The sequence below is a fragment of the Squalius cephalus genome, assembly GCF_949319135.1.
Source record: "Squalius cephalus genome assembly, chromosome: 8".
Classification (NCBI taxonomy): domain Eukaryota; kingdom Metazoa; phylum Chordata; class Actinopteri; order Cypriniformes; family Leuciscidae; genus Squalius; species Squalius cephalus.
Window position 1 is genome coordinate 28,272,308 of NC_137129.1, and position 18,779 is coordinate 28,291,086.

The following is an 18,779-nucleotide window of genomic DNA, read 5'->3' on the forward strand; positions in this document are numbered from 1 at the left end:
TCAGCGACAACCAATATGGATTCCAGAAAGGAAAATCGACCACCGAGCCCATGTTCTGTCTGAGGATGTTGCAGGAGAAATATAGAGAATTTAGTAAGGAGCATGGTGTTCATAGATCTGGAAAAAGCATATGACACTATACCAAGAGAGCTGATTTGGCACTGCCTAAGGTTAAGACAGGTCCCAGAGATATACATTGACATAATCAAAGATATGTACAAGGATTGTACGACGCAGGTTATTACCAATGTTGGAGAGACAGAGGAGATGGAGATTGAGGTTGGACTACATCAAGGCTCAGCACTGAGCCCACTACTATTTATAATAATCATGGATGTGATCTCGGAAGATATACGAGAGGAGACACCATGGGCAATGCTGTTTGCGGATGACATTGTTATAAGTGACGAGGATAGAGAGGAGTTGGAGAAGAGACTGGAGATTTGGAGGGAAAAACTAGAAGGAGCTGGACTGAAGTTGAGCAGAAGCAAGACCGAACACCTGCCACCTACGGGAAAAAAAGAGCGAATAAGACTGAGAGAGTACGGCAGCACAGAGCACGCAAATCTTCCACTACAAACAGCCTTCAAATACCTGGGAACTACCATCCACCAAGATGGAGGCTGCGGGAAAGAGGTAGAGTCGAGAATAAGCAAAGCATGGAATAGATGGAGGGAGCTGACAGGAGTTCTGTGCGATAAGAAAATACCAACAAAGTTAAAAACACTCATCTATAGGACAGCTATAAGACCGACACTATTATACGGAAGTGAGACATGGCCCATAACAGGAAACCTGGCAGACAAGATTGGATCCTGTGAGATGCGGATGCTGAGGTACTGTCTTGGAATAAGTCTAGAGGAACACCAAACTAATGAAGAGATAAGAAAGCAAGCACAAGTAATGCCAATACAAGATCTCATGAGGAAAAGAAGGCTACAGTGGTTTGGACACGTGTGTCGGAAGATGAAGAGGCGGACATAAGGAGAGCCATGGAGATGCAAGTAGGAGGAAAGAGAAAGAGGGGAAGGCCGAAGCACCGTTGGAAAGACACCATAAAGACAGACATGGAGTGGTGTGGCTTAGAGAAGGAAGATACAGACGATCACGACAGATGGAGGTGTCTGGTTGAGATGAAGATCAGGCAGAAACCCGCTACCCGAAAGGATAGAAGCGGCGAAAGGTGAGAAAGGTGAGAATGGAAATCAATGGCCACCGCCAACTTTCTGGTTCCCAACATTCTTTAAAATATCTTCTTTTGTGTTCAACAGAAGAAAGAAACTCATACAGGTTTGGAACAACTTGAGGGTGAGTAAATGATGACAGAATTTTCATTCCATGGTCAATTATCCCTTTAAAGAAATTTAAAACCTAAGCTCTTTTATTCTACAAGATAAAGTTGTTACTTGAATGCTATGTAGTTTCACAGAAAATCAAGCCATCTAACTACTCTCGTCTCACTTTTCTTTCTCTTACTTAGTTTCTTTTCTTTTCCGTTGACAGTCTCGGTTCTAAGTTAAGTTTTGCTGTAAAGTTTCGGTCAACGATTCCACTGCAAAGCCCGCTTCCAACTTCAAAGACTTTCCATCCAACCACCAACACACCACGTGACTGGCCGCCCAAGACATCAATCCAGGCACGACAAGACTGCCAGTCAATAAACGAACCCAAATGCCAACAAAGGAAATTCCATTTTCGAGCAAAGGAACTCAACAAACACAAGTAGCCTCCAGACTCTTAGCTGAACTGGTGCATTGGTATACATCTTGAGGGCACAATTTTTGAATTTGAATTCATAACCAGCGCGGTATTTGACGTTTACGGTCACTCCTGAGAATGGAGATGAAGATCGATGGATAAAGGGCTGAATTTGGATCTGTTCCTCGCAAACATATGAAATCTAAAGATCTGGATTTCTGCGAGTGAATAAAATGTATGTCTTTTGTGAATTTATGTTGTGTTTTGGTGTATTTTATGGTTCTATTGTCAGTCGTCAGGAGAAAAAACCTTTTGTGTCTCACGGCAACCACACTAAATATTATAGAATGGTTAAACGATTAAAGAAATGTTAATCATTTTTAAGGTTTTAAAGTGTAGTGTTGTTTAACATTATGTAATCCTCCGAAAAAAGTTTGCAGCAGAAGTCATGAACAGAGTGAAATGTTATTATATCTTACTTAGTAAGATACGGGTCCCACGTCTGTCGAGGCAGCGCGGTGCTTGCACTCATGGGGATCGCAAATGGAGCTGGCAGATGATGCTGAGACGGCTTCGAGCCTTTCTCAGCATTCAGCAACCAGCTCCATTGGTCCCGCGCATGGCTCGGAAGCCCGCTCTGCAGCCTCTTCCGCCCATGACAAGGACCTGATGTCCGAATTATCTGGCTCCGAGGAGTTAGATATTTTGAGCAACGAGGCAGGAGAATGTGAAGATTTGCCACCCCATTCTCCTGCCTTCGAGGAAGTTGTGACCAGGGCAGTGGCTAAATTAAATATTGTATAGCCATCTCGATCTCCAAGTAAACTCGATGAGCGCTTCCTGCAAACCCGGTCACAGCCTTGGCGGCAGAGCCTTCCTTTCTTCTCTGATCTCCACACTGAGGTGTCGAGATCGTGGAGTAAACCATTCTCATCTCGATTATTTAGCCCCCGTGTTCATTTTTATTCATCTATTGTGGGCTCGAAGGAGAACGGCTATGGGGTGATGCCGCGGATGGAAGAAACTCTTGTATCATATTTTTCACCCGACGCTGCGTCATCCCTGAGAGCTCCGTCGCTCCCCTCCAAGCCCTGCCGTACTACATCGGCCTTGGTGGGGAAGGCATATATGGCAGTGGGTCAGGCTGGTGCATGCCTGCACACGATAGGGTTATTGCAGGCATACCAGGCCGACCTCCTCAAAGAGGTGGATGACAGCTGGGAGGTTGCCCTCGACGGTATTACCAAACTTCGTCGAGTGGTTGACTTGTCTCTCTGTGCTACTAAAGAGATGGCCCGTGCCATTGGCCGCTCTATGGCAGCATCAGTAGCCACGGAGAGACACCTGTGGTTGATCATGTCGGGCATCGGGGAGAAGGACAGGGCGTTCCACCTCGATGCCCCGCTCTCGCCTTCTGGCCTTTTTGGCGACGCAGCCAATACTGTTGTCGAGAGGTTTCAGGAAGCGAAGCGACAGTCAGCTGCATTTAAACAGCTATTCCCCCACTGTTGTTCCAGGTCTCGTGGGTCTGCTGCCAGGGGGCAGTCTCACGAGGCAGCCACCAGCTCTTCGCACTTGCAGCAGCAGGAGAGTGTTGCCTCTCGTGCACCCCCACATAAGGCCTGGGGCCTGAGACAGCACTTTCAGACGAAGTCCTCCAAACTGAAGGCAGGTCTGAGGACTGTCATTCAGGTGAGGAAGTTTTCGGCGAAGGGGTCCTGCCGCAACTCGCAAGCCTCTGAGGGCGGTCCCCCCCACGAGTGAGGATCAACATCTCGCTCCCTCGCGGAGCCCTCAGGAAATAGATGTTTGCTTCCAGCTGCCACCGGCATTTTGGGACGCATTGGTTTCCAGCGAACGCAAATTGCAGTGTCCGACCGAAAACGTTGCGGCCCTGTCGAGTTCGCTTCCTCTCAGGAGGTCTGTAGAAAATTTAAATCAGTTAATTCCTGCCAGTCAACTGCTTCAGGTCACCGAAATCGCTCAAAGTGCAACAGCCGAGGCCAGTCCCGAGAGACTGGTCCCCCTACTAGTATATTTAGACACCTGAAAGGGTCTTCAAAATATATCTCAGTGGGTCCTGCGCACAGTGGAAAAAGGGTACAGAATTTAGTTCGAGTATCATCCACCGAAATTCAGTGGGGTGGTTCACACGCTTGTCAGCCCCGAGCAGGGTCGGGTCATGGAACAAGAAGTTCAGTCCCTCTTAGCAAAGGAAGCCTTAGAGCAGGTTCCTCTTTAAGAAAGGGAATCCGGGTTCTACAGGGAATCCGGGTACTGAGGTTGTTGAGAATCCGGGTTCTACAGTCAGATCAGGTCCGAGGACTGGTTTGTCACGATAGATCTATAAGACGCGTAATTCCTCATATCCATCCTTCCCCATCACAGGAAGTTTTTGAGGTTCGCTTTTGGGGGAAAAGTGTATCAATACCGAATTCTTCCATTCGGCCTAGCATTGTCACCTCGCACCTTCACGAAATGCATGGATGCTGCTCTAGCTCCACTGAGATTTCAGGGCATTCATATTCCCGACGACTGGCTCATTCTGGCACAGTCAGAGGAGATGGCGGTTCAACATCGAGATGTTGTTCTGAGCCATCTGAGGTACTTGGGGTTGAGACTCAACGTCAAGGAAAAGTTCACTAATTCCTCTTCAGAGAATAACATTCCTGGGGGTAGTGTGGGATTCAGTTACGATGCAGGCACAGTTGTCTCATATAAACACCTTCTTGACCACAATCATGAATATCAAGCAAGGCCAGGCCATCACTGTCAAACATTCTCAAAGTGTTTTGGGTCTTCTGGCAGCAGCGTCCAACATAATACCTTTTGGCCTGCTGCACATGAGGGCCCTGCAGTGGTGCCTCAGGACCAGAGGGTTTTCCCCGAGGGGGAACCCATTTCGCACGATCAGAGTAACGCACAGATGCCTTCGTTCTCTGGTCATGTGGAAGAAACCATTGTTCCTGTCCCTAGGCCCTGTGTTGGGAGCACTGTGTCAGAGAAAAAATTTGACCACAGATTGTCCCTCACAGGCTGGGCAGAGGTCATGGAGGGCCGCTACACCAGAGGTCCATGGAAGGACCACCATCTCTCGTGGCACATCAATTGCCAGGAGATGTTGGTAGTATTTCTGGCTCCCAGACATCTCCTTCCAGACCTCAGAGGCCATCATGTTCTAGTACAAACAGACAATACATCGGTGGTCTCATATATAAATCGACAGGGGGCCTGAGATTGCGCCCTCTATGCAGACTGGCACACCAGGTCCTTCTGTGCTCCCAGGACAAACTACTCTCAATTAGAGCAATGTTTATTCCTGATGACAAAAATTTTGCAGACATCCTGTAGAGGGAGGGGCTGAGGCCCGGGGAATGGAAACTCCACCACAAGTTGGTGGAGTTGATATGGAAGAAGTTCGGTCAGACGGAAGTGGATCTGTTTCCCTCTCACGTGAACACCCACTGTCCGCTCCGCTTTTCCCTCACCCATCCAGCTCCTTTGGGACCGGATGCCATGGTGCAGGCATGGCCGAGGCTACGTCTGTACGCATTTCCCCTGATCGCTCTGCTCCCAGGGGTTCTAGAGAGGGTCCGGCGGTATGGGATCAGCTTGCTCCTAGTAGCCCTGTACTGGCTGGTCCGAGTATGGTTTTCAGACATCATGGCTCTTCTAGCAGGCCCTCCGTGGCAAATCCCGATCAGGAGGGACCTTCTTTCTCAGGCTGAGGGCGCAATATTGCACCCTCAGCCAGAGCTGTGGGTCTGGCCCCTGAGGGGGACCAAGTCATAAATGCTGGTCTCTCAACTGAGGTTGTTGAGACCATCTTAAACTCTAGAGCCCATGGGAATTTCACAGAAGACACAATTGAGCTTACTGGACTTCAAGGTCAATGTGGCACTCTGCCTTACACAGGTCAACAAGGGCACCACCAAACGAAAAGGTAGACCCTCACAGAGTTTGGAGGTCCGTATAGAAGAGAAGCGGCACAAAGGACCCACTGCCCCCCTTCCACCAAGCAGCATCCGTCTTGACCGCTTTGATCACTGGCCAGAGATGGGTGCACCAAAAGGAAGGTGCAAGAGTCCTGGCTGCAAGGGCATCGTCAGAGTGGTTTGCTCTAAGTGCAAGGTGCACCTCTGCCTTAACGGAGAGAACAACTGCTTTAAGGCGTTTCACATTGAGTAGTTTCACTTGAACAGTTCTTATGAGTTTACGTCAGATGTTTTGTAAATGTTGTTGAAATAATCGTTTCACATTGTTGAACAGTTCTTATGAGTTTGTGTCAGATGTTTTGTAAATAAATAATCGTTTCATATTGAGTAGTTTCACTTGAACAGTTCTTATGAGTTTGCGTCAGATGTTTTGTAAATGTTGTTGAAATAATACTTTGAACATTAGTTTCATATTTTGTACACAAAGCTCTTGAAAACATTTTAAATAATAAAAACAATTTCATTTCTAAAAGACAGGTCTGTAATCATCTATGAATTTCATGTCATTTTGGGAGAAAACACATCAGGCTGTTCCATTGTCGCACAATGTTGCCATATGGCAACGCACCCAAAAGTACCCCCCGAAAAAAAGAAAAAAAAAATGTTAATTTGAGTCTATTTTATATATAAAAAAACACTGTAACATTTTTTTCCATGATTGCATAATAATGCGTGCAGTAGTTAAGGGTGGGCACCTTGGGGACACACCCACTTATAGTGCGTTTCCTTCATGGAGCTAGGAGGATGAGGCCTGTCATCCAGTCCAGGGTCCCCACGTGGGACCTGGCAGTGGTTCTTGAGGGGTTATCCCTGGCACCCTTTGAACCCTTGGATGAGGTGTCTGAGAAATTTTTATCTTTAAAGGTAGCTTTTCTGCTCGCTATTACTTCCCTGATAAGGGAAGTAATCGCTCTCCCAGTTTAAAACTAGATTAAAGACGCATCTTTTCGGCCAGGCATTCATATAATATTTTTAATCTTACAGTTCAAACTACAATCCGGCCTCTAGTTCATAAATGCCAGAGGAGAACTGGCCCCCGACTGAGCCTGGGTTCTCCCAAGGTTTTTTTTTTCTCCATTAGGTCACCTGATGGAGTTTTAGGACACCATTAGGTCACTTGATGGAGTTTTTCGGTTCCTTGCCACTGTTGCCTTTGGCTTGCTCAGTTGGGGATATTTTGGGGATATTTAATTTTATTTTATCAATCAATAAATTCCACTAGAAACAAACCTTGTTGTATTATTTTAATTTAATACGGTGAAGCTGCTTTGATACAATCTGTATTGTGAAAAGCGCTATACAAATATACTTGACATACATGACATGATAAGAGTCGGCGATTTGCAGGCGCTATCCGTTGCTCCCTCTTGCCTCGAGTTCATTCCTGGCAGAGTGAGAGCCATTCTCCACCCTAGACCCGGCTATGTGCCTAAGGTGCCTACAAATGTGGCACAGTCTATAATTCTTCAGGCATTCCATCCTCCACCGCATGTGTTGGCTGATCAAGCTAAGCTACATCTATTATGCCTGGTCCGAGTTCTGGAGGCCTATGTACATAGGTCCTCGGGCTGGAGGAAGTCGGACCAAGTCCCCTGCCTCTAAACAAGCTATTAGCAGATGGATAGTAGAGGCCATTTCTTCAGCGTACGAGGTGCGCAATTTGTCTTCGCCTCTCCTGATAAGAGTCCACTCAACTAGAGGAGTGGCATCCTCTAAAACCCTGCTAGCAGGGGTTTCCCTTCAAGAGGTTTGTGATCCCGCTGGCTGGGCCTCCCCACACACCTCCATAAGACATTACAGTCTGGATCTGCCCTCTACACCGGTTTCACAAGTTCTCTCGTCTTGAGTGTGCCAGATTGCTTCACACCAGGGCGCGTACTACTCAGCGTGGCGCTGTGGGCATTTCGTTCCCCAAAGTGACGATTCGCGACGCAGCGCGAGTTCCCTCGAAAGGGAACATCTTGGGTTACGACTGACGCATCATGCTGAAGGCGTTCCCCAAAGTGTCGATTCTCGATACAGTGTCTCGTTCCCTGAGAAGGGAACGAGATGCTGCATTTAGAATCGACACTTTGTCAGTCGTAACCCGAGACGATTTGTTTAATGTACGGATCTGTTTTGAAATAGGATGTTTTTCTTTTGTTGCTATGGTTATTGTCATGTATTTCCTGGAAAAAACGGTAACACTTTATAATAACTGCACACTATTAATCATTAGTTAATCATTAGAAAGCAGTTAATTCATCATTTATAAAGCATTAATAGACATCAATAAGCAGTTTATAAATACAGCTATAAATGTTTTATACTTGATTTAAAAGCATATCTATAATGTGTTTAATAATTGTATTTTCATACTTTATTAATGATCAATTTATCATTTCTAAATGAAGTATTGCATTATTTACACAAGTTATTTAGGAGTTGTCAGTGGTTTATAAGATCACTTAGAAATTGTAAGTAAATGATTAATAAACTACTTAAATGTACATTCATACATATTATTCAGACATATAGTAATAGTTACTTAGTGTATTAATAAATGGTTTATTAACATGTATTTCTACTGTAATTCAGGGTTAATTCAAGTAGTTATAAAACATTTAGTAGTTGTTAGTTAACTATTTGTGTGAGTTCATCTAAAGTGAGGACTAGTTATGCCTTGTAAAGCATTTACAAAGGAGATTTAAAGGCTGTTAATATTTCTATGTTCTGTATCACTGTGTTGTGTTTGTTTCTTTTTTCTGTTTAGAAGATAACTGAGTCTTTAAATCTCCTTTATAAATGCTTTACAAGGCATAAATAGTCCTCACTTTAGATGAGCTCACAAAAATAGTTAACTTATGCTTAAGTTATAAATGCTTTATAACTACCTGAATTTACTACATTTACTTACAATTTCTAAGTGATCTTATGAATCACTGGCAACTCCTAAATAACTGGTTTGTAAATAATGCTATACTTTATTTATACTTAATAATGCTATAGAAATGATAAATTGATCATTAATAATGTATGACAATACAATTATTAAACACATTATAATTATGCTTTTAAATCAAGAATAAAGCATTTATAGTTGTATTTATAAACTGCTTATTAATAGGGATGCACCGATGTGAAAATTGTGGCCGATACCGATAACCGATATTAATATTGCTGTTATGGCCGATACCGATATTTACCGATGTCGATATCTCTGTATAGAAAACAAATTTTAATGATTATCAAATAAAGAGCTATTTTCCAAAACACATTTTTTTTTACTTTAGAAATGACTGATATTGGGCACCTTTACCTGTGTGCAAAATATGTCACACATACACACATGCATTATATTGCATTGCATATAATGTGTGCTGGTCAACTTGTCTAAAATTAAGAAACCCTTAGAAAACAGTAAAAAAAAAAAAAAAAAAAAAAAAACAGGAACATGTGTACAATTAATATAGGCTACTTCATTTATTATTCCAATATCCAAATATTATACTAAAAAATACCACAGGGAAAAGGGCTTCTTGTGACGTGCTGTCTTTGCGTTTGAACATTGCACATTTTAAACAGGACACGCAGCTGAATAAATGTTAGCCAATACAAACATATTTATAGAAAACAGTTGACAATGAATAGACAGGAGTCCAATAATAGCATAACGAATCACTTATTCTAAAAATAATAATAAGTAGGCTATAAGACGAATCCGACATATGGGCTGTGCTAACAGTAAAACGTCCGTCATTTAACGAATTTTAAAAACACGGATGGATAATACAAAATGCTTTCTGACATTTTGACAGAAAAAAAACAAACAAGCAAGAACAAAATTTAAACTTAGCCCGTTTTCATTTTACAATTATCTTCTCTCTCTCTGTGCGCGCGTCCGTGTTTGTGAGAGAGAGCTCGCGCAGCACTGATACAACGGTAGCCTACTTTTTTAATCCATAAGTAACGAACGCGATAGTTTTCATACAAAATAAATATGTAACATAATTAGGTAGGCTACTTTAGTTATTATTAACACAATAACACATGAAGGCTACGTTTCTCAACACTGAGAATGAATAAATAAACGCCTGTTTCTCCACTCACGCTTATCAGAATCCACAAATCACACGCGCTGTCACTTTTGAGAAAAATCAAATTCGAATGGGTATCATATATCAAGCAATATATTCAAATATCTACGAGTCAAAAAACGATCAGTCAAAAATGTGTCATGAAGAGGAAAAAAACATAAGTCGCACTGGACTGCATTAACAATGTTACGGACGGACGTGAGCGCTCTCGGCACTTAAAAACTGCTTTAAAACTTTCACAGAGACCTCAAGCAGAAAGCACAAAGCCTGTCTTTAAATTTAATTTCGTTTTGTATTAATTGTATATTAATTTTGATCAATGTTTCATCAACGAATTGCATTGGATTTAATAAATAAAAAGTAAATATACTAGAAAATATTTAATCAGGACAGAGGCGACGGCGCGTGAACCTGTAGCGCGTCTCATAAATGAACCGAAACCTACCTGCCTCACAGACCTGAGACATATATAGAAAGCTTGAAACTTCTATTTCTAAACAGAACAATTCAAAACGAAAGAAAACAGACTGTTCTCTGCTTATGTCATCTGTATGAAATGTGTATTTCTCTCACATCAACCTCTTCAGCTTCACACGTTAAATATCGGCCTGTTCACATCGGCCATATTTTGACATCGGAACGATACCGATGTGTAAAAAAATGACCATATCGGCCGATATTATATCGCGGCCGATATATCGTGCACCATCACCACTACTTATTAATGTCTATTAATGCTTTATAAATTATGAATTAACTGTTTACTAATGCTTAATGATTAATAGTATGCAGTTATTATAAAGTGTTTTCTCTTTTTGATTGATGTTTTTTTTATTTGCTGATTAATTAAAGAATTGCCAATAAAAAACTCTTGTACAAATCACGTAGTCAAAATGGAGGAAACTCTCATTCTGCATGCTCACCTAATAGTGCACTGCCTTTTTATCTCATGCTCTCACAGCCAATCACAAGAAAGATCAAGAGTCAACTCAAACAAAGTTAACATCATTCAAATATACAATTTGCTTACAAACAAACTATCCCTGTCAATCATCTCAATTTCATGAGTAACTCACAAAAAACAATAATTTAGCAGAAGACAAGCTTCTTCAGGCCAGTGTGACTTTCTGGTGTGATCACCTGACAGAATTCAGAGACAATAGATACACTGAGCACCTTCAGAAGGTTTTTGTCAGCTGTGGTACAGCGCAACAGGAATGTAGCAAATTTATTGTAATGATGTAACTTGCCATTATCTATTACAGGGCTTCTCAACTGGTGGGTCACGACCACTGATCTATATAGAATGACTGGATAGCTCATGACGTCATAAACAGTGAAGCCACCGCGCCGCCATATTGGTATTCCCTAGTGAGCTCACGCGTTCTATTGAATCAATAGGAAATTTTATGATTTGACTGAAAAAACATTGCCTAACGAGACACAGTTTTTAAATCTAAAGTCTCCCTGTACATTCTCACAACGCAAACATCCTAAGCATTTAAATGGGTATTTGTTTAAAGTCGGAAATTTTTCATGCTTATTAAAAAACGGCAATTTCTTTGCAAAAGGAATAAAAAGCTGTACGAGAACACTAGTCGGCCTTCACTGAAAAGCTATCTTCACAGGTAAGAAAAACAGTTTGATACTATTAATTAAATAGTGAATGCTAAAGACCTATATTTTTGTGAATTGGTGAATATTCAGGTGAATATTGTTTCGTAGCCACGAATTTATAATACCTCAGCACGTTATACTAATTTGTTCCCTTGTTTTATTATATTGTAGCCACGTTGTAATTCGTTAAATCAAAATGAGGGAGGGAATTAGTTCGTTGTTCAAGTCGTCGTAACAACGAATTATTTAGATCAGTGGACAGGGCGCAAGAACAAGCAGAGAGAGAGCCCCGGCCGCGCGCGCGCACTCTCACCGCCTTCAAACATCACGAGCACTGTAGGCTATTGCTCTCTCTCTCCCTCGCGCATATCAACATCAATTGACACAATAGTAAAAGGTCGGTAGACCGATTGTGTTTTATAGATTAGTAGTTTGTTCATATAAAGTGTTTGATTAGCAAGTACATGTTCAGGAAATGCATAATACAAATTGTATGGGTTAATGTAACGTTAAACGGACTCTGCACGAAGCTCTTTTGAAGTTGTCAAATGGTGTCGCTATTGGACACTTAATTGTGATTATTGCTGCTCTGAGGTTTCTTATAGGCTACTGTTGACTGTTTTATCGTTGTTTTTTGAAGCAGCAGCAGCTCTTGCCTCGGAGAAAACAACACGGGCATAGCGACAATTTTGCATAAATTACTACTAATAGGGCTTGAATTACAACCTGTGGGCAGTTTTTCCTACATCCTTTTGTGAACGTCGTTTTACACTTGTATGCTGCACAGCGGATCATCTTAAAAGTGCCGTCGGAGCTACCAATCTCTGTATAACGGGCGTTGGAGCCCTCTGCTGGTAGGGAATCATAAGATGGCCGCTCGAACACTTCCGGTGGCTTCACTGCCTAGTGGCAGTTTAGAACGTCATGAGCTATCCAGTCATTATATAGATCAGTGGTCGCGACCCAAAAGTTGGTCGCAAGACAGTTTTGAGTGGGTCGCGGAGTGTGCAGTCAAAGAGAAAACAACAAATGTAATTCTGTTTCCTTTCAGTTTGTCATGTTCGGCATCACATCGGAACGTACCGACGAATTGGGAAATTGCCTGAGAGATCCCAGAGAGAGGCCATTTACCCTGTGAGCTTCAGCACTATACAGAGAGCTAAATTTCCCTGAAAGAGCAAACACGGGTGTGATGTTGTGTCTTTTTAAAGATGTCATTCCACCTGTGTGTTTCTGGATGCAGTCGTTACATGAAGCTGGCTGACAGTCACAGACCGTTCCTACGCTTTGCATTCGAAGGGCGGGCATATCAGTACAAAGTCTTCCCCTTCGGGCTGTCCCTGTCACCTCGCATCTTTACAAAGGTCGCAGAGGCGGCCTTGTTCCCCTGAGAGAACATGGCATTTGCATCCTAAACTATCTCAATGGCTTGCTCATACTGGCCCAGTCACGAGATCAGTTATGGGAACACATGGGACATGGTGGTCAGACACCTCAGCCAGTTGGGGCTTCGGGTCAACTGGGAAAAAAGCAAACTCTCCCCCGTGCAGAGAATCTATTTTCTTGGAATGGAGCTGGACTCGGTAAACCAGAGAGCATGCCTCACAGAGGAATGTGCTTGGTTGGTGTTGAACTGCTTCAACTGCTTCCTTCAATGTACAACGGACATGCAGTTTCGGGTATTTGGACAGGTCCCCAACTGCATTGGCACATCAACTGCCTTGAGTTGCTAGCAGTATGTCTTGTGCTGGGCCGAACTTCAAACTAATTTAAACTTCAAACTACTTTAAACTTCAAACTACGTTAAACTTCAAATACTTTAAACTTAAAGCTTTTAAAACTTCATCAAACTATTTGGTCTGGCATATCCATTACAAAACATGCATATTGATGAAATATTGAATTAAAAGTTTGAAAATCTGAAATTTCTGCCATGTTTACTTTTCGTGTTTTCAGAGGATGGACGCTTCGATAATATCACACTACACTGTGTGGGGTGCTTTGATTAATCACCAAAGGCGTTATTGCAACTGGTTAGCAACAAGCTGGTTTTGTTTGCATCAGCATGGGTTTGAAGAAACTGAAAAAAAAAACGAGACAGACTAAATCAAGAAGAACTGTGGCGACGTCTTCAAGACACTTGAAGAAACCTGCCTGCAAAGTTACCTGACAAACTATGTGCAAGTGTACCTAGGACAAAAGCTGTTTTAAACACAAAGGGTGGTCACTAGGGTTTCCAACTTCTGGAAAGGAAAATACGGGACAATCATGGTTCTTTATATGAAAATAAGGGACAGAATAAGGGACACTCAAAATATTTGTACTGTACCACACAGTGCATGTAATTTCAGCATCTGCAGTTAAATATGTGTAAAGATTTGTAAAAGGTCATTTCATGTCATAATCAACCAAATTTAAGAAACGTTCCCGGCTCAAATTTTTGATTTTGAAAGAATTCTGAAGAAAGAAAAACAAATGATGGATGGATGTATATTTACTGAGAAATTTACTGTTTTGTAAAATGGGTCAAACAATTTCTACCTGAGATTTGGAGTCAGATTACAGGGGGGTTAAAATGACTTTAGAACAGCATCATTATTTTACTTTTATTTTCCGTATGGCTTTCATACAGGACGCTTCTTTGATGCCTTCAATACGAGACGATTCCGAATTATACGGAATGGTTGACAACCCTAGTGGTCACACCAAATATTGATTTGTTAGCTGTTATGTTAGCTGTTATGCAAGCCACAGGCCATGCTTGGCCATATAGTCACCTTGTTAAATTAATAAATAAACACAAGTTGCAAATGGAGAGCACTTACGAAGAATAGAGACGTGTGCCATCCAGCAGAGAGCAGTTGTACTGGTATAAAATCAGGTCATTTTCAGCACTTGTCAGGTTGCAGTCAGCTGGTTTGTAGGTCACTTTGATGTCCACTTGGTCTTTAGGGTTGTGAAAGTCAATGACGTGCAGGTGAAAAATTAGTACGGCAGATCCTGGGATCAGCTCACCTGAGAAAATTTTCACAAAGAATAGAGCAGATGAGAAAAATTAGGTCACATTGAATATGCAGTATTCTACCATCAGTCTCAGTCTACCTGAGTCTACTCCGTAGACTCTATAAAAACTACAATTAGAAATTGAGTGCATTTTGAATTTTAAACCATGAAGACTTGTTGAAACTAAACTGAAATCTTAAACCAACATACTTGTTTGAACACAACAATGCATCCTGTAACATTTCCAAATAAATAATATTGTTTAAAATGATTAAACAATACTAAACATTTTAGCATGCTGCTTATGTTACATTATGTAAATTAATAGTGCATAATTAAATAACATAAAGTGCTTTATTCATCTCTTCTAATTTGTTTCTAAAAGTCACCTGATCCATTTTCTCCATAGGCCAGATGAGGCGGCACAGTGACTCGTCTCCACTCACCCACACATACCCCCTGAAGGGCTTTGTCCATGCCAGCAATCACATAACCCATGCCAATAAACGTGTTGTAAGTGCTGTTTCGAGAATAACTAGGGATGAAAAAAAATTAATAAATAAAAATAAAAATAGAAAAATCAAGTGAAGTACAAAGTTGACAGGAGAGTTTCAACAATCTTGTGAAATCAAAATGCTCCGCATTTTTCTAACAGCACTTTACACTGCACTGCACTGACACTGAATGTTAAACAAACAAAAAACAAACATGTGCAATACTCCTTGTTATGTGAAAATATTTATTTTCCAGATGAAAGACTTACCTGGAATCGAAGACAGTGCCATCTTGAAATGTTCCATTATAATGGTAACGTATGAAATCTCCCACCACTGCCTTTCTCCTACATGGCTGTGGAATCTTTTGAACCTCCACGTTCACATCATCCTTCACGTTAAACACGTCCACCAGTAACACATCAAAAATTACAGTTGCATATGGAGGGATCTTTGCACCTGAAGATGAAGTTCCTTCAGACTATGCTTCAAAACAAATCATATTTACACAAAACCAGGATGTTGTTAAACACAGTTGATATAAAAAGTCTACACACCCATTAAAAAAGATGATTTTTTTGGGGAGGATGTAAAAAATTAAACAAGGATAAATCCTACAATAACTTTTGCACCTTTAATGTGAAAATTACAACCTATGCAATGCCACCAAAAACCAGGGACCAGAAGAACCAGGAGCCAGGAGGAGCAGGAGGATGACTCAGAGCCATGACAGGTAGAAGTTCCATGGTGAAGCCTTGGTAGGAAAACTAAGTGGAACCAGTGTGACTGACAGAGGTGGAGCCGGTAGAGTTGGAGACCCAGGTAGAGCCGAAGAGCCAAAGAGACTGGCAACACTGAAGGTCCTGAAGGCCAACGCAGAGCCGTGGTGATGAGAGGCAGAGGTGGAGCCAGGGTGACAGAGGACTGAGGAGGAGCCGCTGAGGCCGAGGGCCAAGACGGAGTCCGACAGAGTGAAAGGGGTGGAGGGACGAGGCGCAGCCAACGGTCCAGAAGTCTGTTGTATTGGCAGTTACGACTGACCAAGGCAAGGAACGATGAAGCCTGGTGAACACATGAGAATGATGGTCCCAGGTGGAGCCAACTCGTCGACATCCCGACTTTAAGAATGGGAACCACTTGCCAAGGCAGACTAGAAGACCCGAGGCGGATCCGTGCAGCAGAGTGGAGCAGAGGAACTGAAGGGGGACAGCAGAGGTGGGGCAGAAGAATTGGATGGGTTTGGTAGCGAAGGGGGGAGTGGGAGGCTGGGTGTGACCATCCGTTATGAAGGAGACTTGGAGCTGGGCAATGAAGACTTGTTGCTAGGCTTAACCAGGGATGACTTAAATACTTATGCAGCAATGAATTAGAGCTGGACTTAACCAGCAGAGACACAGAAGACTTGGAGCTGGGAGGGAACAGCGGGGGCGGTAGACTTCAGGGAAAAACCTCTTTAAATTCATCAACATTTTTATAGAGATCTGGCACAGCTGGCACAGCTCAGGGAGTATGGACGGGGCTCCAGGTGTGTAACAAACAAACATGAACCATGACAACTAATAATGAACGAGAACTCAGGCAAATGGTGAGTTTAATATAGCACTAGATTTTATTATAGCACTAGGAGTCTATCAGCTTGGCATATCTTGACTTAGAATATTTTCCCACTCTTCTTTGCTAAAACATTCCAGATTTGTTAAATTGTGAGGGCATCTCCTGTGCACATCCCTCTTCAGGTCTCTCACATATTTTCTATAGGATTCATGTCTGGGCTCTGGCTGGGACATTCCAAAAATTAATCTTCCATTGCTGAAGCCATTCTTTTGTAGATTTATATATGTGTTTTGGGTTATTTTCATGCTTAAAAGTTCTCTTTATTTTCAGCTTTCTAGTAGATACCAAAAGGTTCTGTGCCAACATCAACTGGTACTTGGAGCTATTCATGATTCCCTATCCAAAGCATGATGCTCCCACCACCATGTCGGTATGATGTTCTTTTGCTAATGTGCTGTGTTGTTTTTTTGCGCCAAACATACTATTTACAATTTTGGCCAAAAAGTAACTTCTTGGTCTCATCAACCCATAACACATTTTACAGTATGTATTTTAGTTAGAAAAGGCTTGCGTTTTGCTACCCTATCCCATTACCCAGACAGATGGAGAATACCGGATATAGGTGTACCATGTAGGGAGCAACCAGTAGGCTACTTGTTAGAAATGTTGATGAATTGTTAAAGACTGTCTTAGACTGTGCCTTAGAATTTTATTTTATTTTATTTTATTTTTTGATTTTTTTTGTAGCCCTCACCTGAGCGATAACTTTTAACCATGAGATCCTGTTCATGCTTTGTAAGCTCTTTGTGGCCCATGGCTCTTGTAGCATGCAGCCAAGAAGATCTTACAAGAACAGCTGAGATTTATTTAAAGTTAATCTTAGTGACTCAAGGTGAAGATAGGTGTGTACTATTTCAAATGAGCTTGGTAAACAGTTCGTTCTGAAAACAGCCCCAAGCCCAATTATAAAAGTTATTTAATTTTTTACACAACAAAAACCATCTGTTTTAGGGGTGTGTAGACTTTTTATATCCACTGCATAAAAATATTACACTTGTCAAAAATGTCACTCATATACTTTATTATTATTATGCATTATTAATTTTACAGCTGTACAATAAAAGTATAATAATGTATGCATAATAAATGAGACAAGAAGATTAATCAATATTTATCATATAGATGAAAGCAATAATTATACCATATCCTTTGTCATCATAAGCCATAAATGGTGGGATAATAATTGATCGCCTCTCCCCAACACACATGCCCAGAATGCCTTCCTCCATGCCTTTGATGAGATTGCCCTCTCTCACATATGTGTTGTATGTTGAGTTTTGAAGATGGCTGTGATTCGAATTTACAGACATTATAATAAAAAACAAGAGACAGAATACAGTATATTAATATTCATAATTACATACATTTAACAATTACATACTGTACATACAGTGACCCCAGTATGTATTTGGACAATTTATGTCACAATTAAACATGTATTAATATGTTTGCTTTATTTATCAAAATATCAAAACAAGCGGCACATTGGCTTTTTTTTAAAAAAAAATAGCACAAGTACACCTTTTAATCAAAACATTATAGAAAATGAAAACATTAACCCGAAGTATTTCCCTCAAAAAAGCAGATAGCAACGATACAGAACAGCAGCTGGAGTAAGGTTTGTCTAAAGCACCTAAAAGAATTGTGGAGTGCGAGGCTGTGGGTATGGTGCTCATGGGATAGTGCAAAGTATTTTACAATACTTATGTGTTGGAGGATGGATTGCATTAGAATGTATGCATCTGGGGAAGTTAGAATGAATTGGGCGTGCCAAAGGGTATCAATTTGGACGTGTGCTGGACGGCCTGGTGAGGGATGATGAAGTGGGTTTGCAGGTGATGCTTATTAGAACTGATTAGGGTTTGCTGAGCTTTACTGATGTGGAAGCGGTAAGACCTGATTAGAGATAAAGCAATAAGAAAATTTCGTATCACAAATAAAGTGAACCAAAATTATTAAAATTATTGTTGGAAATCTTAAAAAAAATTAGCCTACTGATACAAACACTGATATAATTTCTCCAAGTTTTTTGTACTAAAACCTACAAAAAAATTAGCAGCACTATATGAAACTTTTGTTTGAATTAACATTAAAATGATAACATTAAAAAACAATGGCCAGATTTTAAACTAACAAAGAAAAAACTTGTCTGGGTCACTTACCACATAACATATCTACTAAAATTGTTCAAATAAAGTTTTGACAAAACAAACTTTTATAAAAATGATAAACCTCACCTTTCAGCCTTTAAATAATTTTTATAAAACAAGGTTGAGTCAAAA

General features: G+C 41.3%; 1 protein-coding gene across 2 annotated transcripts in view; it reads right to left on the reverse strand.

The window, feature by feature from the left end:
• The window catches only part of fkbp10a (FKBP prolyl isomerase 10a), a 400,035-nt gene that overhangs the window by 146,288 nt on the left and 234,968 nt on the right, over positions 1-18,779 (reverse strand). For both annotated transcript variants that reach the window (XM_079878975.1, XM_079878976.1), the window contains exons 4-7: positions 17,639-17,784; positions 15,153-15,342; positions 14,779-14,924; positions 14,212-14,401 (exon numbers count right to left, since the gene is read on the reverse strand). In XM_079878975.1, the coding sequence (XP_079735101.1) occupies positions 14,212-14,401; positions 14,779-14,924; positions 15,153-15,342; positions 17,639-17,784 (672 nt within the window). The remainder of the gene's footprint in view (positions 1-14,211; positions 14,402-14,778; positions 14,925-15,152; positions 15,343-17,638; positions 17,785-18,779) is intronic.